The 27,812-nt window shown below is 50.9% G+C and overlaps 1 protein-coding gene across 2 annotated transcripts in view; it reads left to right on the top strand.

The window, feature by feature from the left end:
• The window catches only part of SLC28A1 (solute carrier family 28 member 1), a 46,396-nt gene that overhangs the window by 361 nt on the left and 18,223 nt on the right, over positions 1–27,812 (top strand). The window contains exons 2-8 of one of the 2 annotated variants that reach the window (XM_088025152.1): positions 572–660; positions 1,845–1,936; positions 4,653–4,674; positions 5,835–6,038; positions 14,217–14,358; positions 15,057–15,170; positions 16,227–16,304. In XM_088025152.1, the coding sequence (XP_087881278.1) occupies positions 572–660; positions 1,845–1,936; positions 4,653–4,674; positions 5,835–6,038; positions 14,217–14,358; positions 15,057–15,170; positions 16,227–16,304 (741 nt within the window). The remainder of the gene's footprint in view (positions 1–571; positions 661–1,844; positions 1,937–4,652; positions 4,675–5,834; positions 6,039–14,216; positions 14,359–15,056; positions 15,171–16,226; positions 16,305–27,812) is intronic. The other variant, XM_028089418.2, reaches the window with a different exon arrangement.

The following is a 27,812-nucleotide window of genomic DNA, read 5'->3' as shown; positions in this document are numbered from 1 at the left end:
GGGGGGGATCTCTGGGGAGGCCTCAGCCTTTAAGGAGCTGGCCCTCTTGTCCTTGCTCCGGAATGGCCAAGTGGAGGCCCACCACCCAGAACTTTGGAGCCGAATATGACACCCTTTTCCCTCTCAACCTCCCCTGCCAAAGCCCCCTGCCCCTTCAGCACACTGAGCAACCCCAGGGTGTGCCTTTCACACTGTAACCTCTACCCCGCCGGAACACAACTCCACAGACGAATGGAGGGCAAACGGTGTCCTGGAGCCATGCCACGAGGTGGCCCCGCCTGTGGCTTCCCCAACCAGCCACCGCCAAGGCTCCAGGGTCCCCTCTGCATGCAGCCCATGAGCTCCCTGAGGGTGGGATGTGTCTGGCACCGAGTCCAGCACACAGTGGGCACTCAATGCGCACTTTGCAGAATTTAATGAAGTTGTCCTCTAATGATTTCCTGTGCAAAAGCCCAGCCCCCACCCCAACCCCCTCCCGACGTGCCCACGGGCACACAGGGAGCAGCCAGGGTCCCTCTCCGCTCTCACTTGGGGCAGGAGGTACACTCTGGCCACTGTCTGGTACCTTTAGGAGGAAGGCCGGACCCCTGGCAACATCTCAAGCCCTGCAGAGGGTGGGGACAGCTGGACCGAGGCCAGCCCGGAGCCCCTCTCAGGACGGTACGTGGCCTCCAGGAGGGACGTGGGTTGGCCTGGGGGGCAGGGACAGGAACCTGGCCTCCTGATAATAGGGAGGGGGCTCCCAGAACCTTTGTCACCGAAAGGAGCAAGTGTGCTTTAGCCAACGAATGCGCACTGCAGCCTGCTGCCTCAGGGGTGAGCCCCGCCGGAGGCTCCCACCCGGCCTTGAAGCGGCCACAACCAAATCCCCGCAGGAACTGCGCTCCATACTGTGGGGCTCTTCTGAATGAAGCCGGATGGGGGCCCCAAACCTCCCCGCCTGCCTTCTACCCCACTGGGTCTCTGGGGCACCTCGGGGAACCTTGAGGCTTAGCTGGAAAAACCCTGGCCTGGGCCAGTCCCCTCGTTTCCCGTGGGGAGGCTGAAGCCCCGAGAGGAAGAGAGACCGGCCCCGGTCACACGGGCAGCAAGTGTGAGCCTAGAACTCGGTCTCTTGATGCCCAGGCTCGCTGGGGTCCCCACTGGGCAGATCCTGAGCTGGGGAGAGCACGAGGCGGAGGGGTGTGGAGGGCAGGCAGTCCATCTGTGTGCCTCGGCCGGGAGGCTGGGGAAGAAGGGCTCCCTTAGGAGGTGGGAGGGGGGACAGGGAGGGGCCGGGTGTCCCTAACACAGCCCCCTCCCAGGGGCCGCCTTTCCTCCAGGGATAGATGGACGGTCAGGTGACCAGGCAAGACTGGCCTGTTTGCACTGGGCCAGGAAGGCCGTGGGGGTGGGGGGCAGGCTGTTCACATGCTGGGAGGGGCTGCTGACTCAGGTGGTGAGTCTCCCGTCCCCCGGAGGGAGTCTCCCCTCCCCGCCGAGCTGGGAGCCTCTCCACCTGGCTCTGCAGACAGGTGGAAATGGGACCGGGGTGGGGGGGTGAAGGGGGAGGCGAGGCTGCCGTCCTGGTTCGCGCCCTCCTGCGGGTGGGCGGTTCTTCCTCAGCATCCGGGTTAACTCCTTCCCGAGCCCGCCGGCAGAGTTCTTCGTGGAAGGCGTGGGGGGCCTGAGGCTTTCCTCGGTTTGCTCTGGGGTGGGGTTGCCCCGGTCCTGCGATGTCGAGGCCGGCGCCCGGCTTGGCCCATGTGTCCACTGCACTGGGGATGTGCCTGAGCGGCCTCTACCTGAGGTGGTGACACTAGGAGTCTGGGGCCACTCGCGGACCCCGCCCGTCCTCTCCCCAGGCGGAGCCCGCGGCCGGCCCTGAGGGCCCGACGCTTCTGCAGGGAGCACACACAGCTGTTTCGATGGATCTGCACGGGCCTGCTCTGTACTGGTGAGACTGGGGCCCAGCCCCACCTGGCAGACAGCCATTCCCGGCCCCCACCACCCCGCCATCCATGTCTCAGGGCCTCCACTAATCCAATAATTCAGCAACTGACTCAGGGCCAGCTCCGTGCCAGAAGCTGGGACATCAGAAGGAAGCCAGAGCAGGTCTGATTCCCGGGGTCGTCTCTGATCAGTAAGGGAGAGGGGGGCTAGTATTGGCACGTGATGCAGCCAGCCATTAAGGAACACCAGGGAAAGATGGGAGTGATCAGGGAGGACTTCCAGGAGGAGGTGACATTCAGGCCCCACCGGTCGAGCAGGAGCCAGCCAGGGAAGCAGCAGGACAATAAGGGGTGAGAAGGCACTCCATGCAGGACCCCAGGAGCGAAGGTGACACCCGGCACGGTGGCGGCTGGAATGTTACGCCAGAGCCAGAGAGAGCCATTGAGGGATTTAACAGGCAAGCGCTGGGGCCGGATCCACACTGTGGGAGCCTGGGAGAGGCAGGCAGGGGTGAGGGGGCATGGCGAGGGCGGCAGTACACGGGTGAGAAGACGAAGTATCGGGACGGAGAGACCCTCGGGAAACTACTCCAGGGACGCGCGGAGAATGAATCGCAAGGGGCGTCAGTGACCGCGGTCTGGGGACCAGCCGCGCAGGGGGCGTTGGCAGAGGGAGCAGCAGAGCGAGCCTGAGGGGCTGTGGGGGTGGGGGGGGGTCAGGAGGGGTGAACAGCTCCTGTGCAGTAAGGGGAGCAGCGGAACAGCGACGGAGGAGCGGCCAGGGGATTTAGCGCCAAGCAGGTCACTAGGGAGCAGCGGGTGGAGGGGCTGGATTGAGTGAATGGGAGGTGAGGCAGTGTAGACAGCAAGTGTAGACAGCTCTTTGGAGGGATTTTTTTATGAGGACAGGTGGGAATATTAAGGAGGGTGTGACAGTGTCAGGGAAGGGGTGTGTTGGTGACAGGAGACACTTGGACTGTGTTTGTGAGCTGAGGTGGGGGGTGGGGGTATAGAGAGAAGGGGGAAGGACGAGCAGACAGATGGCAGGTGGAGGGCAGCCCCCTAGGCCCAGGGAGAGAGGGCAAGGGGCCCAGTGGAGGGGCGGGTCACCTGGTCCTGCAGGTAGGAGATGGAGAAGGTGTGGGTGTGGATGCAGAGACCACCCCCGCAGGGGGCCAGGCAGGGAGAGGACGCGGAGCACCATGATGGCAATGGCCCTGGTCTCCATGATGAAAGCGAAAGCAGGGCCATCTGCTGAGATGAGCTGGTTCATGGCCCTTCAAAGCTTCCTTCTAGAGATGTCTGAGACGGTGAAGTCTTCCTTTGGCAGGATCTGAGCCCGGGCCTTCTCTGTCCCCCTTGCCTCCACCCTCACTCAGACTCAGACTGGTTCCTCCTGAAGAAATGATTGCCGTAGGAGCACCTGGGGGGCTCAGTCAGTCATCCAACTCTTGATTTCAGCTCAGGTCATGATCTCAGGGTCGTGAGATGGAGCCCCGTGTGGGGCTCTGCGCTCACCAGGGAGTCTGCTTGAGATTCTCTCCCTCTGCCCCTCCCCCCAATACATAAATCTTAATTTTCATGATCTTCAATCATTTTTTATCTATCTCCTCCTATCTTGCCTTTGTCCTCACTGTCAGTAAACGATCCTTGACAATGGCCAATCTCGATTTTCTCCATGTTTGTGATCTTCCTTTCCTCCAGCTCTTTGATAACTTCCCTGTATTGTGTCTTTTATGGTGAGGCCCTTTGCGTACTTTCTGGGAGTAGGTGCGGCAGAACGAAGGAGCTCGTGTTCTCAGCACTGTATGCCTGAGCCATAGCCGTGGTGCAAAGATAGCCCTGGCCGCTGACCAACAGAGGGCCTTGGGGCCCCCAGTCTCAGAAGAAGACCCAGATTTCTGGCCAAGTGGCCGAAAGTCTTTGATTGGGTCATGTACCCCTCCCTGGGCTCCCACTGGACCACATGGGCTCAGAGTGGGAGCAGACGAGTCCTGTCACCAGAGGGATGAGCAGACCCTAGAAGAACACAAATAACTCCAAAGACACGTCTCTCCATGCCCTGTCTGGGGGACTTGTCCACCATGCGTCCTCTCCTGCACAGTGTGCCAGTCCCCGCCCCCCCCCCCGACCCGAGTCACGGGGCCCCGAAACCGACAGACCTGGCTAGGAATTTTAGCTCAATTCCCTCCCACTGTGAGTCACCCTGCTTCGCCGACCTCAGGTGCCTCGTCTCTAAATGGGGATCAGCACAGACCCGGCTGTGGGTGGTTACAACAGGAACCCCGCAAGGGCTGGGAGGCGCTGAGTGCAGCGCCCCTCCCTCGGCCTCCCACTGGCCCTGGGCCTGCATTCCCGGCCCCGCCCTGCAGAGCCACACCTGCGTGCCCCTCCGCGACACCTGTGCAGGTCGGAGGCCCAGCCCGCAAACCTCGGTGTGAGAGGAGGGGAGCTTGCTTTCTCAGAACTCGACTCCTGTTCTGTTTCAATTTCGTCATCCCAGCTGCGTGGTCGGAACTTAGTGTCTGTCAGTGTGGAATATTCCTTCACCCCTTTCCCCAGCAGTCTCCCCCGCCCCATATCCGCTATCAGTCCTCAGCTGGGTCCTGACCCGCCCACTTCTGCAGCTGGTCCTAGGTCCTCTGCCCTTGCAGGTAGCCATGGAGACGCCCCCGTCTCCGCTGGGGGTCTGCTCTGGTCCTTCCCATCTCCTCTTCCGAGCTCCTCACAGAGGTCACTCCTGCTGCTTCAGGGCCCGCTCTGCTGTGCAGAACCTCAGAAGCTTTCTACGGCTCTGCCTGCCCACACAGCACAGGCGCTCCTCTCTCTGAAATCTCCCTCCCTGCCTCCCTGGGGCAGGGCTCCTCTGTTCCCAGGAGCCACCGGGCCCTCCAGCTAGTCTGTCCTCAACTAGTCTGTCCTCCAGCTAGTCTGTCCTCCAGCTAGTCTGTCCTCCAGCTAGTCTGTTCTCCAACCACTGTTTTCCAACTAGTCTGTCCTCCAGGTAGTCTGTCCTCCAACCACTGTCCTCAACTAGTCTGTCCTCCAACTAGTCTGTCCTCTAACTAGTCCTCTAGCTAGTCTGTCCTCTAGTCTGTCCTCCAACCACTGTCCTTAACTAGTCTGTCCTCCAGGTAGTCTGTCCTCCAACCACTGTCCTCCAGCTAGTCTGTCCTCTAACTAGTCTGTCCTCAACTAGTCTGCCCTTCAATTAGCCTTTTCTCTAACCAGTGTCCCCACGTAGGCTGTCCTCCAGCTAGTCTGTCCTCCAGCTAGTCTGTCCTCCAGCTAGTCTGGCAGCGGAGGGGTAGGGTAAGACTTAACACTTATTCACAGCGCTGCAGCCCACATTTTTACCGAGTGGAAGAACTGTAAGTCCTTTCCATTCTTCAAGGGCTCTGGCTTCTGGAACTCATAAGGCAGGGAGAGACACTTGCCCCTCTGCCCTCCACTGTCATATTCCTTTCTTGAGGCAGAGCGCGGGTTGGCTTAGCTACTCGAAGAGGACAGGAGCAAGCGGGGAGAAGGAAATTCTAGGAAGACAATGGCCCATATTTTCAGAGCCGGATCCTGGCGCACACGAGTGCGCGACCTGTCCCGTCCATCTCTGACCACCATGGAACCTCGTGTGGTCTGGGACAGAGCAGGCCCTCCGCTGACGCTCAGAAGCCCCTCCTTACACACTCATCCCTCACAGCTGGTCAGCAAGTTCAAGGTGTGCAAAGCCCCTCCACATACCTTCCTCAGTTACTCGGACCGACCCTCCAGCACAGCCCGGAATGATTGTCCCCAATTCCAGATGAGGCAGCTGAGGCGCAGAGGTCCCCATGCCCTGGATGGGACAAGGTGGAGCTGGGGGCCAGGGGGGCTGGCCCGTGTCATTGTCACTGACTCCTCTCTGTTTCATTCCCCCCCACTCGCAGCGTTCGCTGCCTTCCTGCTGACTGCCAGCCTCCTGGATTTCCAGAGGGCCCTGGTGCTCTTTGTTCTCACCTGTGTGTTCCTCACCTTCCTGGCCCACAGCCTGCTCAAGAGGCTGCTGGGACCCACACTGCTGAGGTGTGTCAAGCCTCTGGGGCATTACCGCCTGCGCCTATGGTTTGAGAGGTGAGTGAGCTCACAGCCCCAGGCAGGATGGGCGGGCCGTTGGCTGAGGCCTCTGCGTCGGCTCCGGGGTCACCGCCGGCCTGGGGGAGGAAGGCCTCAGTCCTTGCCCCACCGGGGGGCTCCCGGGCAATGGGGCACCCTCCCTTCTGTTTGCCCCCTGGGAGCCCCGGGTCACCTGAGAACAAGACTCAACAGTTTCCTGAGCTCAGAGGTTCCAGCCCACCCAAACAGGGAGGGCCCATGTCAGAGCCTCCTATGGGATCAGCGGGGGCGTGAGAGACAGCTGCAGGGGACCACCCCTGGAGTCGGAGTCCGCAGGCTGGATTGGGGTCCCGGTGTCCATGAATTTAGTGAACCCCCAGGAGATTCTCATGCCGCCAGCCATGTTCCTGGACAACAGTTTGGGCTCCCCTGGTTTTCAAACTGGGTTCCTTAGAGATCTGGAAACCTTGGAGGTGCCATAGGGCGGGAAAGATTGGAGGGGGGACCATCAGACCCCCCTCCCCAAATCCCCATTACAACCAGGAAGCTCTGTTTTATCTGTTTTATAAACTGAAGTTTGCAAAAAATAAAAATAAAAATATAAATAATTAGCTGGAAAAAAAGGTTTCTGTGGCTTAAAAAAAAAACCTGAAGACCCCCAGTCTATTTCAGGGCTCCAGTTTTTTGATAAAGAAACTGGTGCTCAAGGAGATCCAGTGACTAACCTAGGGAGGTACCACAGCAAAATGATTTGAGCAGGACTATGGATGAGCACATTTTTTCATCTTCTTTATAAATACATGTATAATAAATAGTAATTATTATTCATAATTATAACTTAGAATTTTAAATAAATAAAATTTTTAAAAATTAATAAATTATAGGGCACCTGGGTGGCTCAGTTGGTTAAGCAACTGCCTTCGGCTCAGGTCATGATCCTGGAGTCCCTGGATCGAGTCCCGCATCGGGCTCCCTGCTCCGCAGGGAGTCTGCTTCTCCCTCTGACCCTCCCCCCTCTCATGTGCTCTCTCTCTCTCTCTCTCTCATTCTCTCTGTCTCAAATAAATAAATAAAATCTTTTTAAAAAATTCATAAATTATATAAACTTTGAATAAAATTTAAAAATTTTATAATTTGTAATAATTAAATTTATAAATAGATTTTTTTTTTTACAATTGGACTTTTTTTAGACTAGTACAGTATTAACTCTAAGTAGATTATGTTATGCTAAGGATGCACATTATAATCCCTGGAGCAGCTAAAAAAACTAAAAAAACACAAAAGGATGTCATTTAAATAGTAATAAAAGAGTTAAATAGTTTTGTGAAAGGATTTGTTTTTACAATCATCTATTTGTGACTAATCATTGATACTGGCTTTCCATTGGATGTATTGATGTAAGGTTTCCTTTAAAAAATACATGCAGATTAATTAGACTTTATGAAAAGTAAAAACTTTTTGATTCAAAGGATACCATCAAAAGAGTAAAAAGACAACCCACAGAATGGGAGAAAATATTTGCAAATTATGTATCTGATAAAGGACTTGTATCTAGAATTACAGCTCAACAATAAAAAAACAACCAAATTGAAGAATGGGAAAAGGATTTGAATAGACATTTCTCCAAAGATATACAAATAGCCACTACATGAAAACATGCTTAACATCATTAGCCATCATAAAATGCAAATCAAAACCACATGAGATACCACTTCACATTTACTGGGATGATAACAAAAAAGACAGATGATAACAAGTGTTGGCCCAGTTATGGAAGCCTCGAACTCCTCATCCACCACTGGTAGAAATGTGAAATGGTGCAGCTGCTTTAGAAAACATTAGTTTCAGGGACATGTGGTGACTCAATCGGTTAAGCGTCTGCCTTCGGCTCAGCTCATGATTCCAGTGTCCTGGGATTGAGCCCCGCATCGGTCTCCCTGCTCGGCGAGGATATGTAGCAATTCCATCCCTAGGTATATACCTAAGAGAAATGAAAACATATGTCTATTCAAAAACTTGTACACAAATGTTTATAGCAACATTATAACAGCCGAAAGGTGGAAACAACCCAAGCATCCCTCAGCTGATAAGTGGATAAGTCCAATATGTATATCCATATAATGGAATATTATTTGGCCACAGAAGGGAAAGCTACATGCTATAATAATGACAAAGCTTGAAAACATTATGCTAAGTGAAAGAAACTGGTCACAAAGAACCATTGATGTGAAACGTCCAAATTGGCAAATCTATACAGACAGAGAGTAGATTAGTGATTGACTAAGGTTGGGGGGAATGGGTGGAAAGATTGGGGGTGATGGCTCGAGGTTCTCAGTTATTCTTTGGGCTGATGAAGATATTCTAAAATTGATTATAGTGATGGTCACACAACTCTGAATATACTGAGGACCCTTACACTATATACTTTATTTTTTTAAAAAAGATTTTATTTATTTATTTGAGAGAGAGAGAGAGAGAGAGAGGGAGGGAGGGAGGGAGAAAGCATGAGCAGGGTGAGCAGCAGGCAGAGGGAGAAGGAGAAGCAGACTCTCAGCTGAGCGGGGAGCCTGATGCGGGACTCGATCCCAGGACCCTGGGATCATGACCTGAGCCGAAGGCAGACGCTTAGCCAACTGAACCACCCAGGCGCCCCATACACTGTATACTTAAAATGGGCAAATCGTATGGTATGTGAATTTTGTCTCGATTTAAAAAACACATGTATTTGATATTGGCTTCCAGTCAAGATTGAGTAACAGAGACCACTTGAAACAACTAAAGAACTGGAACAAATATATGAAACAATAGCTCTTAAAATATTGGACGTCAGGCAGCAGAAGACAGTGATCCTGGAGATACAGGAAGCAAAGGAGATGAGCCCTGTGATTGCTCCCCCACTTAATGCATTGAGAGAGTTTCCAGGCCACAGTGCCGGGAAAGGGAACCAAGGTGGGCCAGCAGATTTCCTGGGTTGAGGATACAGAGCTGGGAAGCCAGGGAAGCCAAGGCGGTGAGAGTTCACAATGCAGAGTATGAGAGAAGATAGTGGCACAGATAGAGATAGATAGAGAGAAAACTCCAGAAATCCACAGAGGGTCCTTTTTGAGTATGCAACTGAGTTCTGATCAGTGAATGCATATGAGAAAACCATCCAAAGCCTAGGAAAGACCCACCTGAAAGGATTAGAGGGAACAGTGCCTGGAAGTCACACAGGGCCAGAAATAGTGTGTTTTCTCAACGGTCAGAGTGGAAACTTCATAATTCCACAGGGAATTGTTTAGAGTACTAAAGATCTTGGGATCTTGGGTCAATAGTAGGGAAAAATTAACCATAGAATAAACCCTGCTCAGGCTCTGCCTAACAAATCTTAAAAACAAAACTTGAAAGAGCCCAGCAAAACATCAGTTAACCATGGCACAACTTTAAGTGGGTACATGTACCTTGAGGTCCCAGAGGAGAAAGAGGGAAGAAAAAATTACTTGAAGAAATTGTGTCCAAAATATTCCAATCTGATGAAGATTATAAACCCAAAGAAACTCCATGAACCCCAGCACAAGAAACAAGAAGAAAACCCCACCAAGGCATATCATAATCAAATTGCTTAAAACTGGTAACAAAACAGAAAATTCTAAAAACAGCTAGAGAAGAAAACATGTGCAGAGGAACAAAGATACAGATGACAACCGATTTCCTCTCAAAAACAATACACATGGAAAAGCAATGGAAGAGTAAAAACAAAACAAAAATGTGTCAATCTAGAGCTCTTCACCAGTGAAAGAACATCCTTCCAAAAAAAGGAGAAATAGGACTCTTTTAGATATACAAAAGCTGAAAGAAGTTTTCAGACATCAAAAGCAAACCTGCACTATAAGAAATGTTGAAGGAAATTTTTCAAACAGAAGGAAACTGAGATCGGAAGGAAATCTAGTGAAGAGCATTGAAATGGCGACTATATGGGTGACTATAACAACTATTTTTATTATTATTTAAATCTCTTTCAAAGGTAACCAACTTATAAAGCAAGAATAATAGTGTATTGTGGAATTTATATTATGTAGAAGTAAAGAGCAAGGGTTGGGAGGGAAGAAAAGAAATTATATTGCTATAAGGTTTTTATACTGAACGTGAAGTAGTGTATCACTTAAAGGTAGATTGGGATAAGTTAAAGATGTATATTATAAATGCTAAAGCAACCACTAAAATAACATCACAAGGAGTTACAGCTAACAAGTTAAAAAAGCGACTGAGAGAGAGAAAGGAGAATCGTTTTAAGATAAACACTCTGAAAGAAGGCAGAAAAAGGGAAATGAATAGATGGGACAAAGAGGAAATAAATAGCAAGATGGTAGCCGCAACCCTTCCTCCAAACCAATAATCACATTAAATGTACAGACCAGAATCCCTCATGAATAAAGATGTAAAAATTGTTAACAAAATTTTAGAAAACCAAGTGCAACAATATATAAAAGGGATTTAATATGTGAATGAATGGGGTTTATCCCAGGAATCCAAAGTTGGTTTAACATTAAAAAATTAATGTGATAGGTCATATTAATAGACTAAAAGGAAAAAAAAACCCGTATGTTTATGTCAATAGACTCAGAGAAAGCATTCGACATAATTCAGCATCCATTCCTCATAAGAATTCTGAGGAAAGTAGGGATAAAAAAATAACAAAAATCCACAGCTAACATCATACTTGACTGTGAAAAACTGAATGCTTTTCCACTGAGATCAAGATGGAAGAATGTCCCTTCTCATCACTTTTATTCAGCATTGTACTGGATGTTGTAGCTCGTGTGATAAGGTAAGAAAAAGAAATGAAAGACATGTGGATTGAAAAAGAAGTAATGCTGTCTTTATTCACAGACAACATGATTGTGTACATAGAAAATCCTATGGAATCTACCAAAAAGAGCTAATAGAACTGATTAGTGAGTTTAACAAGTTGCAGGATACAAGAGCAACATGCAAAAAAATATATATATTTAAATATACTAACAATAAACAGCAACAGGTTAAAATTGTAAATGCCATTTAGAATAGCCTGAAACATAAAACACTTAAGGTAAAATCTGATAAAAGATGTGCAGATTTGCACACTGAAACTTACAAAACACTGCTGAGAGAAATTAACGAAAACTTAAATAGTGGGACCAGCTTCATGGATCAAAAGACTCAGTATTGTCAACATTATCAATTCTCCTCAAATTAATCTATAGATTTTTGTAATATCTCAGTCGAAATTATAGCAGACTTTTGGGGTAGAAACTGATAAGATGATTCTAAAATTCATATAGAAATGCAAAGAAGAACCTAGAATAGCCAAAACACTGAAAAAGATGAACAAGTTTGATGAATTTATACTACCTGTCTTTAAGACTTACTGTAAAGCTACAGTAATCAAGACAGTATGGTATCAGCATTAAAACAGACAAGTAGATCAATGGCGCTGAATAGAGTCCAGAAATAGATCTACATATATATAGCGGATTGACTTTTGACAAGGGTACTTAAAGCAATTCAATGTAGAAATAATCATCTCAACAAATTATGCTAAAGCAACTGTATATTCAGAGTCAAAAAGAAAAAGAAGGGAAACGAAATAATAATATAATTCAGGCCTCACAGGATATGGAAAATTAACTGAAAATAGATTAAAAATGTAAATTGAAAGCCTAAAACTATAAAACTTCTATAAGAAAATGTAGGAGAAAATCTTTGTGACCTTGAGTTAAGTAAATTTCTTAGATACAAAACCAAAATCACAGTACATTAAAGAACTGGACAAATTGAATTTCAGCAGAATTAAGAACTTCTCTTCAAAAGACATGGTTAAGGGAATTAAAAGAGAAGGCATGATTATGAGAAAAGTTTTGCAAATCACACATTTGACAAAGGCCTTGTATCCAGAATATATTAAGCTCTCCTCAAAACTTGATAAGAAAAACAACCCAATTGAAGAATAGGCTCAGGATGTGAGCAGACATTTCATTAAAGAAGAAATGTAAGTGGTAAATAACCACGTGGAAAGATGCTCAACATCATTAGGTTATTAGGGAAATGCAAACCACAAAGAGATACTACTGCATGTCTCTTAGAATGACTAGAATTTGAAAGATTGACCATATGAAGTGTGGCAAAAATACAGAGAAACTGGAACTCTTACTTACTGCTGAATTGTACAATCACTTTGGAAAACAGTTCGGCAATCTCCTAAAAAGCGAGATCTACCATATGACTCACCCATTCCACTTACTGCAGTATTACCCAAGTAGTATTGACCCAAGAAAAATAAAAACGTATATCCATACAAAGACTTGCACATGAAAGTTTGAATGTTCATAGCAGCTTTATCTGTCATAGCCAAAGACTGGAAACAACCTAAGTGTGCTTCAGCAGATGAACGGATAAGCCCAATGTGGTGCACCCACCCAATGAGATACTGCTCGGCAATAAAAAGGAATGACTTACTGATACATGCAAAAACAGGGAGGAATCTCAAAATAGTTACGAGAGAAAGAAATCACATAAAAAAAGGATATGTACGGTATGATCCCATTTATATAAAATCCTAGAAAATGCAAACTAATCTAGTGACAGAAAACAGATCAGTTGCTGCCTGGGGACAAGGCGGGAGGCCAGGAATTACAGAGGGGCATGAAGAACTTTTTGAGGGTGATGGATATGGTAAGTCCACTGTCTTAATTGTGGTGATGGTCTCCAGGTGAGTATATACATCAAAACTTATCAAATTGTATGCTTTTTTTTTTTAAGAGAGAGAGCGTGTGCAAGTGGGGGGGGCGTGGCAGAGGGAGAAAGAGAGAGAATCTCAAGCAGGCTCCCCGCTGATTGCAGAGCCCGACACAGGGCTTGATCTCATGACTTTGAGAACATGACTTGAGCTGAAATCAAGAGTCGGATGCTCAATCGACTGAGCCACGCGGGCACCCTTCTTTTAAAAATTTTTTTAAATTGTACATTTCAATGTATTCTATTTATTATATGCCAATTATACCTCTGCAGAGCTGTTAAAAACAAATGACAACAACAAAAACCCAGCCCCAAACATGCTTTGTTTTTTTATTTTTTGTTTTTATTTTAAATATTTTTATATTTTTTTGTTATTTTCTTTTATTTCATTTTAAGTAGTCTTCACACTTAATGTGGGGCTTGAACTCATGACCCTGAGACTAAGAGTTGCATGCTCTACAGACTGAGCTAGCCAGGTGCCTCTGCGCTTAAGTTTTTATAAAGTAAGTTAACGTCAGGAGAAATAGCAAGGCAAGTGGCACAGAGACGGGGTGGGAACTGTGCATGTGGACCAGGGGTGTTAGGTGCTTGGAAACATGGGCAGAAGTAAGCAGTGAACTCTAGACGTGGCCTGCCTGAGCTCTGGTCCTGGGTCCGCCTCTTACGAGCTGGTGGCCGTGCACGGAGCTAGTTAAGAGGATAGACTTGCTGCCCGGGTGCCTGGGTTAAAATCTCACATCTGCTACTGTTCAGATGGGGGGGCTGTGGGCAAGTCATTTAAACTGACTGTGCCTTGGTTTCTTCACCCGTAAAATGGGCAGTGACCATACCTCTCCCAGCATCCGGCATAGCTCCTGATATTTAATAGGTGCTCGGTGAACATTAGCTGTTATCAGTAGTTCTGAGTGAGTTGATGACAGGCTCAGGGGCAGATCTCGAGCACCCAATTTCCAGCCCTCCTGGACAAGCCCAGCCCAGCCCCAGGGAGGAAAGCATGGCTGTGAAGGTTGCTTCCAGGCCTCGATCTCAGGCGCTTGGCTCACCTGCCGAGACTGACATTATTGCTTCTGGAGAGCAGAGCCCACGGTGCCAACTGCCGCGTCCTGGGCCGCACAGGCCTCGCCTCACCCCGGCCTGGTCAGAGGCTGGGCTGAGCATCGCTGCAGCTGTGGGAGTCCTGCCCCTTGATGGAGCCGGGTGCTCGGCACCGCGCGAAGCTCAGTACATGCATTCTCCGCTTTAGTCCTCTCAGCAGCCTGGAGACATGAGGGTCTTTGGCTTCATTTCCCCAATGAGGGCACTAGCCTCAGAGAGGCTGGGCAGTCTGTGTGAGGTCACAGGTCTCTCTCTCCTCCCACCGGCCCTAAGCACCCTTTCCCTGGGGCCGTGGGGCGGGGCGGGGGGAGATGCTGAGAGTGGTAGCTTTCTGCCTCTCCCCTGCAGGGGTCTGGCCCTTGCTGCTTTCCTGGGCTTGGTCTTGTGGCTCGTTCTGGACACCTCCCAGCGACCTGAGCAGCTAGTGTCCTTTGCAGGGATCTGCGTGTTCATCAGCCTCCTCTTTGCCTGCTCAAAGCATCACTGCGCAGTGAGTGCTTAGTGGTCAGGTCTGGGCTGGGCCGCAGCCCCTTCTGTCCCTGCCTCCTTGGACCTTGCAGCCACCCCCTGAAGCCAGGACCCCTCCCCGTTTCACAGTGTGGCCAACGTCCCCCCACAGCCTCCAGCCAAGCCTCGCAGAGATCCTCATGTACCCCTGAGTTTGGGGATCACTGCTAAGAAATCATTAAAGGCTGAGAGGTAGCAGCAACCCTCCGCTGGGGGTGTGGGCATCGAGGGAGTGGGGTCAGGGCAGCTGGGAGCCCTATCTGTGGAGGAGGGATGGGGGGAGGTCCGGGCAGACACCCCAACTCCAGCTCTGCCCACCCAGTGATGACCAGGACCGAGTACCGTGGCAGGCTGGAGGCTGCTCATGACTTGCAGGGGTCCCTAGACCTTTCCCCACCCCTGCCCACTTCCCCAGGCCTGTGGCTGCTAAGAGTGTGACCTGTTCTGACTCCAGTGGAGGTGACCATTGGCAACAGGCCCAGAGTTCTGGCTGGGTCCAGTCTCTGTCCTACAGACAGACTCAAACTCCCACAGCCCGTCAGTAGCACCGTGCTCTCTGGCCTTACCCTATTTTTAGATATGAGCTGCAGAAGAGAGAGCACTCTGGCCTTACCCTATGCTGTTCCTCTGCGGATCCTCCCAAGGAGCTGAGCTCACCAGGACCTTTCTTTTGAGTGGCAGGTGTCCTGGAGGGCTGTGTCCTGGGGCCTCGGCCTACAGTTTGCACTTGGACTCTTCCTCATCAGAACAGAACCGGGATTTATCGCATTCCAGTGGATGGGCAACCAGATCCAGGTGTGTACGTGGGGCCCAGAGGCCCATGGCGTCTTGAGCTGCCAGGAAATGGAGGAGAAGCCACTCTGTCGGGGGAAGGTGGGTGGTGAGGTCATAGGGAGGGATTGAGACGGGGATGGTGGGTGTGCCCTGGGCCCCAGACCATGTGAGCAGCTGGGGCTGGGCGGTTTGGCCGCCGCTTCCTTCAGGCCTGGGGCCACCTGCCCAGACAAAGCCGTCCATTCAGAGGCTGGTCTGATGTGGGAGGGAATCTCAAGATGGGGAGTTTCTTAGGGAACCCGGGCACAAGGCAGGTGGTCTTCAGCAGTCACAAGGGATGTGGACCTTATAACAGTTAAAAGTGCTAAAAAAAATTTTTTTTTCCAAATGATTTACTTTGTGTACATGCGTGCGTACAAATAACGTTGTTTACTGAAGTCCTATTTTTTAAATTCCGTTGTGTATTGTAGTAAATACACATTCCACAAAATTTACCATTTTCACCATCTTTAAGTGTCATGAAGCTCGTTCACATTGTTGTGCAACCAGCATGAGTTACTTTTTAAAGTATATTATCGGGGGCGCGTGGCTAATCCTCTCCGCACCCCGGTCTTGCCAGCTCAGATTTCCATGTGCTGGTCTCCACCGTCATTTTAGAGATGGGACTACTGAGGTCTGGACGAGAGAAGTGACTTGTCCCTGAAGTCGCCAAGCAAGATCAGGACCTAAAACCAGCTTTGCAGAAGGGTGGCCGCAAGGCCAGCAAGGCCACCAGCCTGGGGTGGGCGCAGGATGGCGCTGGGAGGGGAGTAAGCAGGTGCACAAGGCGCCCCCTAGGAGAGTCTTCACACACACGTCTGGCTCACCATCGTCCTAGCTTTTGCAAAGCACACTGCCAGGTGCGGCCCCCGGGGAGGCCCGGGAGCCCCACTGTCTCTCCCCCTGGGCTGCCGGACGGGCCCGTGGCCAGCAGGGTCCCTCCGGCTCACCCAGCCCCGGGCTCCTGGCCACCATTTCTCCCTCCTTGCTTCCTGGCCTCCCTCCAGGCTTTTGCTTTGTTTTATGTTTTGCTTTCAGATCTTCCTGAGCTACACGGATGCCGGCTCCAGCTTCGTGTTTGGGGAGGCGATGGTCAAGGGTGTCTTTGCCTTTCAGGTCAGCTCAACTCTTGGCCCACGAGGCCTTTAGCCGGGGCTGCCCGGTGCCGCCAAGCTAGCGGGGAGTCTGGGTGAGCAGCTGGGCCAGGCCCAGGTGGAGGAGAGGGCTCTTGTGGGTGGAGCCGCGTCCTGGACCTCAGGAAGCGTAAGCGTCGGGGTGTCGAGTGGGGCCCCCACAATGTGTTCACCTGCTGGTATGTTTTCCGTGTGTTTTGTAAAATTTGCAAAGTTTTCCTTCAAAATGAACCCCCAGCTGTTGGAATTGTGTGAGGCTGAGGACAAGAAGGGAGGGTAGGGGCAGGGGGCTGGCACCTGCTTTCGCCTTAGCCCCCACCATGCTGCAGGGACCCGAGGCCTGTGAAGGACACTTTCCAGGAACCCTTAGTCGCAAATGACCCTCTCGACCCTCGGGCTGCTTCTACTTCAAGGCCCTCATGGGCCACCTCTGCAGGAAGCTGGCCCTGATTATCCAGCTGCAAGCTAGGACTCCCTCCTCTGGACTCTCCTGGACCTACAGCCCCTCCCTCCCTCTCTCCTTCCCTCCTTCCAGCGGTTTATTGTGTGCCTGTTCCCGTGCAAAGTACTACAGAGGAAACTGACCGAAAGACTCCAGGGCCTTGTTGTGTATGGCAGAGCCCCGACCCTGACCCTGACTCCGACCCTGACTTGACACGGGGCAGCCTGTGCTGAGTTTGCAGGTGCGGCCGCTCCCCTATTCTGCGTCGAAATGTGCTTGTATTTCTTCTTTCTCCCATTGACTGCCCGAGCACCCACGTGCCTCCTCCCGTAAGACCTCTGCCTGCCTCACACCGGAGCTGTCTAAAGACCCTGAAGTCCCCTCCAGGCTTAGGTTCCACTTGCAATGCCAGCAGAGAGAGAGAGCGAGAGAGCGAGAGAGAGAGAGAGAGGGAGAGAGAGACTCTGCCATTGTTCCCATGGCACCATGGACGGGATCCCATGCTGCCTACACAAGCATGCCCCAGACCACTGTCACCATGGGGCTGCTGTGCGGGATCCCACGTGTAGGTTCGGGAGGTTTCTGCTTTCTATTACTCTGGCCATTGTTTCTAGAGCCTCCCACCCCGCAGTGGGTGTTGGGCCCTGGAGGCTTCCAGCCTGAGCCATGGGCTCGGCTCTGCACTGCTGGGCTGATGTTGAGCCCAGTGGTGAGTCCGGACATCTCCAGGTCCGCTTCCCCTGCCACTGACTCGTGGTGAGGTCACCTTGTGTCACAGCGTCTGTGTGTGCCACCAGCTCTCAGGGAAATGTCCCCTTTAGCCAAGGCATTCGAATAATGCCAGTGCTCGGAGGAAAGAGGGAGGGGACCCGGTTCCTGTCCTCTCAGGAGTCTTGTGTGCCCTGAGACGGGCTGACCCATCACGTTCCTCAGAGACCAATTCTGTGTAGAGAGGGGAGGTGGGGGGGCAGCCTCTGTCGGTGCCCCGCAAAGGTCCCCGAACACCATTCCTGTAGGGCAAGGGCGGCGCTGCTCCCTTCACACTTGCATTTCCAAGCAGGGGCCACCCAGGGTTCCAGGGAGAGCCTGGCTGACTTCCTGTGTTCACGGGACAGAGAGACAACAGCCTGCATCCTCTTACTCTTTAAAAGACAAACACTCTACAGCTCGACCTCCGCAGGAAGCCAGGTTCAAGTGCGGTTGGCACAACCGGAAGTGCCCGGGGAGTCCGTTTAGGGAGGGATTGCTTCAACTAGGGACAGTGAGGCTAACACCCCCCCGGGAGGTGGTGCTTGATGTGCAGGACAAGAAAGGTTTGGAGGTGCAGAGAGGCAAGAAGGGGAAGTTCATGGGATAAGCGCGGAGGTGAGAACGTGCAGGTGCGTCTCAAATACAGGGCGGAGTTCCCTCTGCTGACACGGGAGCTATTGGTAGGAAAGTACGGGCTAGGGCACAACCCGGACGTGTGGTGGGGCTGTACCTGGAAGGGTCCTAAATGCCAGGTGGAGGCACCTGGGTTTTGTCCCCAGGAAATGGGAGCTCTTGAAGATTTTTGAGCAGGGAGGGACTTTTTTTTTTGGAGCTTTGGGACAGTTATCATGTCGATAGTGGGTAGGAAGGGTTGTAGCCAGGATGCTTGGAATAGAGGACCAGAGGAGGCTGGCTCATCCCCACGTGGTGGCCCGGGGCCACCGGACTGCGTGGTGCAGGAGAGAGACCACCTCCGGGGAACGGAGGCTAAGGGGGCCTGCAGGAAGCACGTCACTTAGCTCCACGTGTCGTAGCCGTGTTTGCGTTTAGCTGTTGGAGGTCTTACTCATCCTTGTGACCCTTGACGGACCCTGAGCCCTCCAAAGCCCCTCCCGGTGCCTGGACGCTGCCCTTTGCTGAGCAAATGGTGGTTCTTTGGTGCCTGCACGGGGGACGTCCCTCCGTGCCTGCTGGGAAGTCTGGCTCTGTGAGCCACGGCTGTGGGTCGGGCTCCTCTCTGTGGCCGGGCTGCCATTCCCATGACTGTGTGGTCCTGAGCAGCTCTCCCTTTGGCCCAAGACCAGGGCTGAGCTCTTCTTTCTCCAAACCTCCCCAGCAGAGCCCAGAGCTTCCTGACCCTCTGGAGCTAAGAGCTACACACGGGCTTTGCTGCAAGCTCCAGGGCCACCAGAAACCCCTTTGTGCCCCTCTAGACCCAAGACCTTGGTGGAACAGAGAAGAAAAGCACAGGGAGAAGGAAATCATAATAACAGCCCCTAGGTGTGGAGCCAGAACCACATGCCAGGCACTCACTTTGCTCTCCTAGCCACCCACGGGGGCACTGCTATCATTATCCTCTCTTTCACAGATGAGGATACTGAGGTTCAGAGTGGTTGTGACTTGCAGAAAGTCACAAAGCTAGTGACTGCTGGGATCAAGATTGGAACCCAGATCCAAAGCTCTTGCTTATTAGCTTCTGTGCCTTGATATTAAAGCACTTTCCTTGGTCAGCAGCGGTGACAAAGGGGCCCAGATCTTAGATGTTTGTTTTTCTCTTGGTTTGGAAGAAAAGAGTATCCTTTTTTTTTTTTTAAGATTTTATTTATTTATTCACAAGAAATAGAGAGAGAGAGAGAGGTAGGAAGCAGAGGGAGAAGCAGGCTCCCTGTGGAGCAGGGAACCCAATGGGGGACTCAATCCCAAGACCCTGAGATCATGACCTGAGCCGAAGGCAGATGCTTAACCGACTGAGCCACCCAGGCACCCAGAAAAGAGTATTCTTGAGGACTATTTGGTTGCAAGTAACAGAGACCCATTTAAAACTTGCTTTAAAGACAGGAGGGACGGAGGGCTGTTTCTTGCCTCACACGCTGGAAGGCGAGGTAGAGCAGGTGCAGGCTGGACCCAGGGCAGTCAGGTTCATGGCCCTCGGCCCCACGTTTCTGCTTCTGCCAGGGCATCAGCTTCGCTCCTGCATACCAGATCTTCCCCTGACCCCCAGCAACATCAGGTGCTCATTCTTACAGCATGTGCCCCCAAAGGAGGGAAACTCTTCTCTGCCAGCCCAAGATAGAAAGTCCTGGGGCAGCCTTCAGATTGCTCTGCCTCGGGTCCTGTGACCAGTCCTGGACCAATTGCTAAGCCCAGGGCACGGAATACTACAATTGCCGCAACTGGGGTCTTGTGCTCCCGCCCAAAGCCAGGGAGTCGGGTGCTCTGACTGAGTGGACGCCACCCTGAGAAGCTCATCACTGCAAGGAGCATTGCCCAGGAGAGGCGGTACCGTCCCTCCAAGATAGAAAACAAGGCAGGCAGCTCCCTGTGGGACCTGTGATTAGCTGCACTTTCAGGGTGTCCTTGTGTTGCAAGGGAGTGTTTGTGGTCTAGTACGGGAGCAGGGCCCGGGTGAGAGCTATCCTCCCTGCCTGGGAGGAGCAGCAGTAGCATTGACCCTTTGATCTATGGTCCCTCTTGGCCACAATGTGGGGACACATTTGGGAGTCTAGGCTGTATTTCCTGACCAGGGTGCTTAGTTCCTGACTTTTCAGTGGTAAGTGACAGAAACACAACTCAAATGGACTTGAGCCAAAAAAAAAAAAAAAAAGAAAGAAAGAAAGAAAGAAACAAAGCAGAACTAAAAAATCAAGATTAATTTCTGTAACTGAAGAAATCCAGGGCCTTGGATCCTACCGGATCCAGATACTGAGCATCGCGTGGGATCCACCTGGCCTGTGTCCTGCTTCTGTGTTCTTGGTGTTGGCTTTAGACTTAGTCTCGGGTAGGCTCCCTTGAGGTGGTGGCAAAGAGATACCAGGCTTACATCCAACCAACTTAGCAACCTTGCTTAGCAGGGAGAGAGAAAAAGAGAGAGCATGCCTGATTTCCACTAGCTCTAGCAGGAAACCCAGGAGTGGCCCTTCTTGGCCTGGCTTGGAGTATATGTCATCTGCCAATTATAGCCAGGGGGGGATAAGTGACTTGGATCCATCAAACCTGGAGCCCATCGAGTGAGAGTGGAGGAGGGGGTGGTTCCCAAAGGAAAAGAACACTTTGTCACCAAAAGCCGCAGGGGAAGGGGCACAGGGCCGACCAAGCAGCCTCTGTCCACTGGTACCCCTACCTTGCTTCTCTCCCAGTCTAGCCCTGAAACGATCCCCTGGCTTGCTGCTGTGTCCATCCTCTTGCCGGTGTTAGCTCTGTGCCCTCCCATCCTTTCTCCCTTTCCGGAAGAAGACGCACACACCTGCTCCTTACCCCTCCCCCCAGATCCCCCTGTACAACCATGGCTGCAGAGATGGTTGGGCTGGAAGGGAACTCGTTGATCTTTGGGGCCCCCCCCTTTAATATTACAGATGGTCAAACCACACCCCGGAGAGGAGCGGTGACCTGGGCACAGTCACCCAGTGAGTTAGGGTGGACCCAGGGCTGCAGCGGGGTGACTGGACTACCAGCCAAGTGGTGTTTTCTTCTCGTACTGTTAAGTTGAAGTCAGTGACATCACGTCTGCCTTCCAAATACAAAGAGCAACCTTCACGCCGATAATGTTAAATTTAAAACATGTTAAATGGTTGCTAAAGACTTGGAGTTTGGATGTTCAGCCAAGAGAGAAAAAACAAGGGAGGTAGGTTTATCATTAGCCAGACTCAGCATTTCCCAGTCAAACACTAACCGGTTCTTGGCCCCTGAGAGGCCCTGTCCTCTGGCCAAACTCGTGGTTAGTGGATTAGCCAGTGGCCTCCTTCACTAAGACAGACCAGATCAGGGAGGATTTAAATATCCTATGGCCATGGAATTCCCTTCTTCACGAGATTCATTAATCATGAAATTTCACCCACCCACCCCACCCCCTCCCTGCATCGCACACACATGCACACACACACACTCACAATGCACACAAACACGCACACATGCACACACTTGCACACAAACACGTGCACACCCACACAAACACGCATGCACACATGCACACAAACGCTCACACTCACACACGCACACAAACACACGCACACATGCACACACTTGCACACAAATGCACGCACACTCACATGCACACAAACATGCGCACACTCACACAAACGCGCGCCCACATGCACACAAACACGCGCACACTCACACATGCACACAAACACGTGCACACGCATGCACACAAACACGCGCACACATGCACACAAACACGTGCACACTCACATGTGCACACAAACACGCACACACTCACACATGCACACAAACACGCGCACACTCACACGTGCAAACACGTGCATGCCCACATGCACTCACACATGCACACAAACACGTGCACACACACATGTACACAAACGCACGCACACACACACACACAAGCACAAGCCCTTGCTAAGCTTGGGGCTGGTCCTCAAGGTGGGAGTGGTTTTGCTGGTGCTGAGTCGAACGGAAGACTTAGGAGCTTTCTTTGCCTTCTTTCCATGGATCATGTGGCTGTGGTCCAAGGCCTTTGGCTCCTGATGGCCTGGGGAAGTCTTCTCTGAGCTCACTCAGATGTTCAGAATCCAAGCTGCTTCCTGCTGGGCCACGGTCCAGCTCATCACTTCTCCAGGAAGCTGAGTCTCTGCCCGGGGCTTCTGGGTCCCTCCACCTCCCCTGTCCTAGAGTTCAGCACCGTCGACGTGGCAGCCACCTCTTGGCTGTATCATCTTGATTAGTCATTCCACCTTGGCTCCATCTCCCTTCTGGTAATTTCCCACCCACACAGTGGCCTCACCCGAGGCTCCTGCGTCCTTCCTGGGTCTGGCTGACCCGGTCGCGCATGCTCACTTGTTCCTTCGCTGTGGCTCCTGCCTCTGGAACATTCACCCACATACTGAGCTCAGCAGTGCTGCTCACATGTTCCCCCAGAGGAAGAGCGAGGGGAAAGTGTTTTCATCTCCCAAGGTTTCGGGGTGTCTGCCTGATGCAGCCTTGGCCATCCCCAATGGTCGATAGTGCGACATTTGGCCAAAACTAAAATCAAATAAGAAAAGGGCTAAAAGGCACTGTGGTTGATTTAATCAAGGTAATCAAGGGGGCCCTGGTAACCTGGTAACCTCAGTGAGCATGATTTTCAGGGGGAGGAGCGGGAAGTAGTGGAAACTGGGGTGGGGTGGTAGAAGGAGGGAGGTGGGCGATTGGACTGGGAGAGATCTTGGAAGAATCTGGTGTTTACAAAGGTCTCTAAAGGAGACTTTGACAGGCTGTTGGGCATGAGGGAGCAGAGTGTTGAGGTCATTTGTGGGGGCGGGAGCAGGAAATCAGGAGGCATGTCCACTTTATGTGGCCATGGAGTAAGCTTCTGCCTTTCTGTAAGGCATAGTGCACCCCCCCACACACACCCGGAAGGATTGTCTAACTTTGCGTTGTTTTGTGTGTGTGTGGCTGGTTTCACACATACATGTTCTCTTGTTTCTTCCTTTTTTTTCTTTTATTTTTATTGAAGTGTAACTGACATAACATCCTATTAGTTTCAGGTATATATCACAGTGCTGTGATATTTTTAGACATTATGAAATGATCCCCATAATAAGTCATCTTATAAGTCATCTGTCACTGTACAAAGTTATTACAAATTATCGACTGTATTCCCTATGCTGACCATTGCATCCCTGTGACTTACCTACTTTTTTAAATTTTTAAAACTTGTATTTATTTATTTTAAGCAGGCTCCATGCCCAGTGCGGAGCCCAACGTGGGGCTCCATCTCACAAACCTGAGATCATAACCCGAGCTGAGATCAAGAGTCAGACACTTAACCAACTGAGCCACCCAGGTGCCCCTCTTGTTTTTTTGATAATAGCCAATCTGACTAGTGTCAAGTGATCTCTCATTGTGGTTTTGATTTACATTTTCCTGATGATGAGTGATGTTGAGCATCTTTTCATCTGTTGGCCATCTGTATGTCTTCTTTGGGAAAATGTCTATTCAGGTCCTCTGCCCATTTCTTAATTGAGTTTTTTTGGGGGGGGCATTAAGTTAATTATGTAAGTTTTCTATATATTTTTGATGTTAACACCTTATCAGATGTATGGTTAGCAAATATCTTCTCCCATTCTGTAGGTTGCCTCTCTGTTTGGTTGTTGGTTTCCTTCATTGTGCAGAAACTTTTTAATTGGATGTAATCACATCTGTTTATTTTAGCTTTTGTTGCCCTTGCCTGAGGGTCCTGGCCCAAAAAACATCACTAAGACCCATGTCAGAGAGCTCACTGCCTATGTTTATGGTTTCAGGTCTTGCATTCAAATCTTGAATCCATTTGAATTTATTTTTGTGTCTGGTGTAAGAAAGTGATCCAGTTTCATTCTTCTGCATGTAGCTGTCCGGTTTTCCCAGTGCCATTTATTGAAGACATTGTCTTTTTCCCATTGGATTTTTTTGCCTCCTTGTTGTAGGTTAACTGACCATATAAACATAGGTTTATTTCTGGGCTCTCTATTCCATTCCATTGATCTATGTGCCTGTTTTCGTGCCAGTACCATACTGTTCTGATTACTATAAGCTTGTAGTATAGTTTGAAAGAAGGGAGCATGCTACCTCCAGCTTTGTTCTTCTTTCTCAAGACTGCTTTGGCTGTTCAGGGTCTTTGGTGGTTCTACACAAGTTTTAGAATTATTTGTTCTGGTTCCGTGAAAAATGCCACTGGTATTTTGATGGAGATTGTATAGGATTTGTAGATAATTTTGGGTCATATGGACATTTTAACAATATTAATTCTTCCAATCCATGTGCATGGGATATCTTTGCATTTATTTGTGTCATCTTTAATTTCTTTCACCAGTGTCTTTTTTTTAAGATTTATTTATTTGAGAGAGAGAGAGTGAGTGAGCCCGAATGGTGGGGGAGGGGCAGCGGGAGAGGGAGAAGCAGACTCCCCGCTGAGCAGGGAGCCTGACTCTGGACTCGATCTCAGGACCCTGGGATCTGAGCCGAAGGCAGACGCTTAACCGACTGAACCGCCAGGTGCCCCATTTCACCAGTGTCTTATAATTTTCAGAGTACAGGTCTTTCACCTCCTTGGTATTTATTCATAGATATTTTATTCTTTTTGATGCAATTGTAAATGGAATTTTTTTCTCTTAATTTGTCTTTCTGATAGCTCATTATTAGTGTATAGAAACACAACTGATTTGTGTATGTTAATTTTATATCCTGCAACTTTACTGATTCATTTATTCTAATAATCGTTTGGTGGAGTCTTTAGGGATTTTTTAATAGATAGTATCATGTTATCTGCAAATAGTGACAGTTTTACTTCTTCCTTTCCAATTTGGGTACCTTTTATTTCTATTTTCTTGACTAATTGCTCTGGCTAGAACTTCTATGTCGAATAGCAGTGATGAGAGTGGACATCCTTGTCTTGTTCCTGACCTTAGAGGAAAAGCTCTCATCCCTTCACCACTGAGTATGGTGTTAGCTATGGGTTTGTCATATGTGGCCTTTATTATGTTGAGGTATATTCCTTCTACATCCACGTTGCTGAGAGTTTTTATCATGAATGGATGTTGAATTTTGTCAAATGCTTTTTCTGCATTTGTTGAGATGATCGTGTATTTTTATCCTTTGTTTTGTTAATGTGGTGTATCATGTTGATTGACTTGCAGATGTTGAAGCGTCCTTGCATCCCTAGAATAAATCCCAAATGATGATGGTGTATGATCCTTTTATTTATTTTTTATTTTTTTAAAGATTTTATTTATTTATTTGACAGAGAGATAGCGAGAGCAGAAACACAAGCAGGGGGGCGTGGGAGAGGGAGAAGCAGGCTTCCCGCTGAGCAGGGAACCTGATGCGGGCCTCGATCCAGGACCCCGAGATCATGACCTGAGCCGAAGGCAGACGCCCAACGACTGAGCCACCCAGGGGCCCCGGTGTATGATCCTTTTAATGTATTGTTGACTGACTTTGGATTTTGTGGTTTGGGATTTTTGTGGGGTTTTGTGGGGCTGGCGACAGGGACCTGTCTGCAGTGCTTAGGCCTTTGGGGCTGGGGGTGTGGGGGTTCATCATCAGGAAGTCATCAAGCTGACTCAGCTTCCTCTACGAAGAGGCAGCATCGTGGCCATGTCCTCAGTGGGTTTAGTCCCACCTTCAGAGCCTGCTTCTTGGTAAAAAGTTGACATTTGCTCGGAGCGTATGGTCTACGCTCTAGAACAGTGGTTCTCAGACTGTGCTATCCAGACCAGCGGCACCAGCAGCATCTGGCAATGCTCAGGCCCAAATCCTCAGCCCCTCCCCAGACCTACAGAATCTGAAACTCTGGGGATGGGGCTCAACATTGGCGTTTCTAGCAAAACCTCAGGTGATACTCCTGGTGCGGCGACCGTACTTTGAGAACCACTGGCCTAGGCAAGCTAGAAGTCCCCTCCCCGTTCAGGGATGGCTCAGCATTGGCACTAGAGAGACCAGCTGGCAATGGTCAGGACTTACAAGAAGCTCTCTCTCTGGGAGGAGATAAATGCTTCTCCTGAGACAGAGAAATGAGGCGCCAGGGCAAACCTCCTCAGGGTCATGGCAGGGCCTTGGCAACCTGCGTGGAGTGACCAGGAAGGTCTCTGTCTTTTTGCAGGTGGGTGACCCTGGGCAGGTGCCCCACGTCTCACACTCTCAGCGTGCCCATTGGGGAAGTGGCTTTACGTCTACCTCAGTTGGTTTGAGGACTGAGGAGTCACCACACGCTGGCATAGGTAGGGCTGCCCATAGACACGTAGTAGGGCTGCATGTACGCCCCTCTCCCTGACCACGGCAACACCGGCTTCCACTGCCTGCCCCGTCTCCTGCCACCTCATGCACGATATAGGCCCCAAAGTTGTTCCCCAGGCTGGGAGATCACATGGGCCTCAGGGACCTTGTTTGGTATGAAATGTCCCCCCTGAGAAATGTGGAGGTCACCTCTCTTCTCTTCTCTTCTCTCTTCTTGCATTTATCTCCCCTCCCAAGACCATCTCCATTTAATGCAAAACACAGCCTCTCTTCCACCCAAAACCCACGTCGGCCGGGTAGAAAATGTCTCTCGCTTGCTGCCAGGAGAAAGTCCCAAATCTGCAGCCAGGTCCTGCCGGCCCCGAGCTCTCTCCGCCCTGGCGTGGGGGCCCTGTGTGCGGCCCTGCCAGGCCGCCGCCGCCAGGCAGTCCCTCTCATGATAAATTGGACCAGCAGTCTAGACAGTACGTGATTGTCTCTGTGTCTCACCGCGAGGGAGGGCAGATGACGTCAGCGGCCCTGTGTTGGGGGTGGGCCCCGTACCAGGCAGCCGGGGCCAGTCACGAGTCACGGGACAGGAGGAAGCCTCTTCCACCCACAGCCAGCGTTCCCTGTCGGGTGACACCCCCCCCTGCAGGGAGGCTGGTGACAGGGATGGGGCGTGGAGCTGGCCCCGAGAAAACCGCAGTATCCATCTGGCCAGGGGAAGGGAAGACACCCCAGCAGGGCCTGTTTCTCGCCTCCGGGGGAGCTGCCTGGGATAGAGCTTCTGTCTTCATCTGGGGCCATTCTGCAGTCCCGATTCACTGTGAACCAGGGCCTGAGGGTGATTACACAAGACTCCCCTTTTTAAAAAACAAAAACAGCTCCCCCTTAACCCCTCACCTCTCCTGAGAGCCTTCCTTCCGACACAGCTGGGCTTCTCAAAAGAGCTGCCTGTTCTCGCTGTCTCCAGCAGGGACCCCTGAATTGCAGGGACCCCTGAATTGCTAGCTGTCAAGGGTCCGTGTCCCTCCTCACCTTCCTGGAATGCTCGGACACGTCTGGCACAGCTGACCGACCGTCTCAGTTTCCATCACACGCCGGGCCGTCCTCCAACCTCTCTACTTCTTCTCTGTGCCCTCCCCGCTCGCCTCCTTCCCTCTCCCCCTTCTGTGCCGGGGCTCCTCACTGCGCTTCTCGCTCAGGGCGATTTCCTCGGGGAATTACATCTGTCCCCCGGCCTCCACCTACACTCTGCGCACACAGGTCCCAGCCAGGCCTGGCGCAGACCTCTCCTCTGAGCTCCTGACCTTTTTAGCCGGCTGCCCACTCAGCACTCTCCTGGGCTGTTCCACAGGCACCTCAAACCCAGCACGCTGAAAACCTAGCTGA

This window comes from Eumetopias jubatus, unplaced genomic scaffold (assembly GCF_037043125.1).
Source record: "Eumetopias jubatus isolate StellerSeaLion01/CBP00866 unplaced genomic scaffold, mEumJub1_p1.0 scaffold_7, whole genome shotgun sequence".
NCBI classification, from domain to species: domain Eukaryota; kingdom Metazoa; phylum Chordata; class Mammalia; order Carnivora; family Otariidae; genus Eumetopias; species Eumetopias jubatus.
Note: the sequence above shows the minus strand (reverse complement) of the source record. Positions and strands in the feature narration are given on the sequence as shown.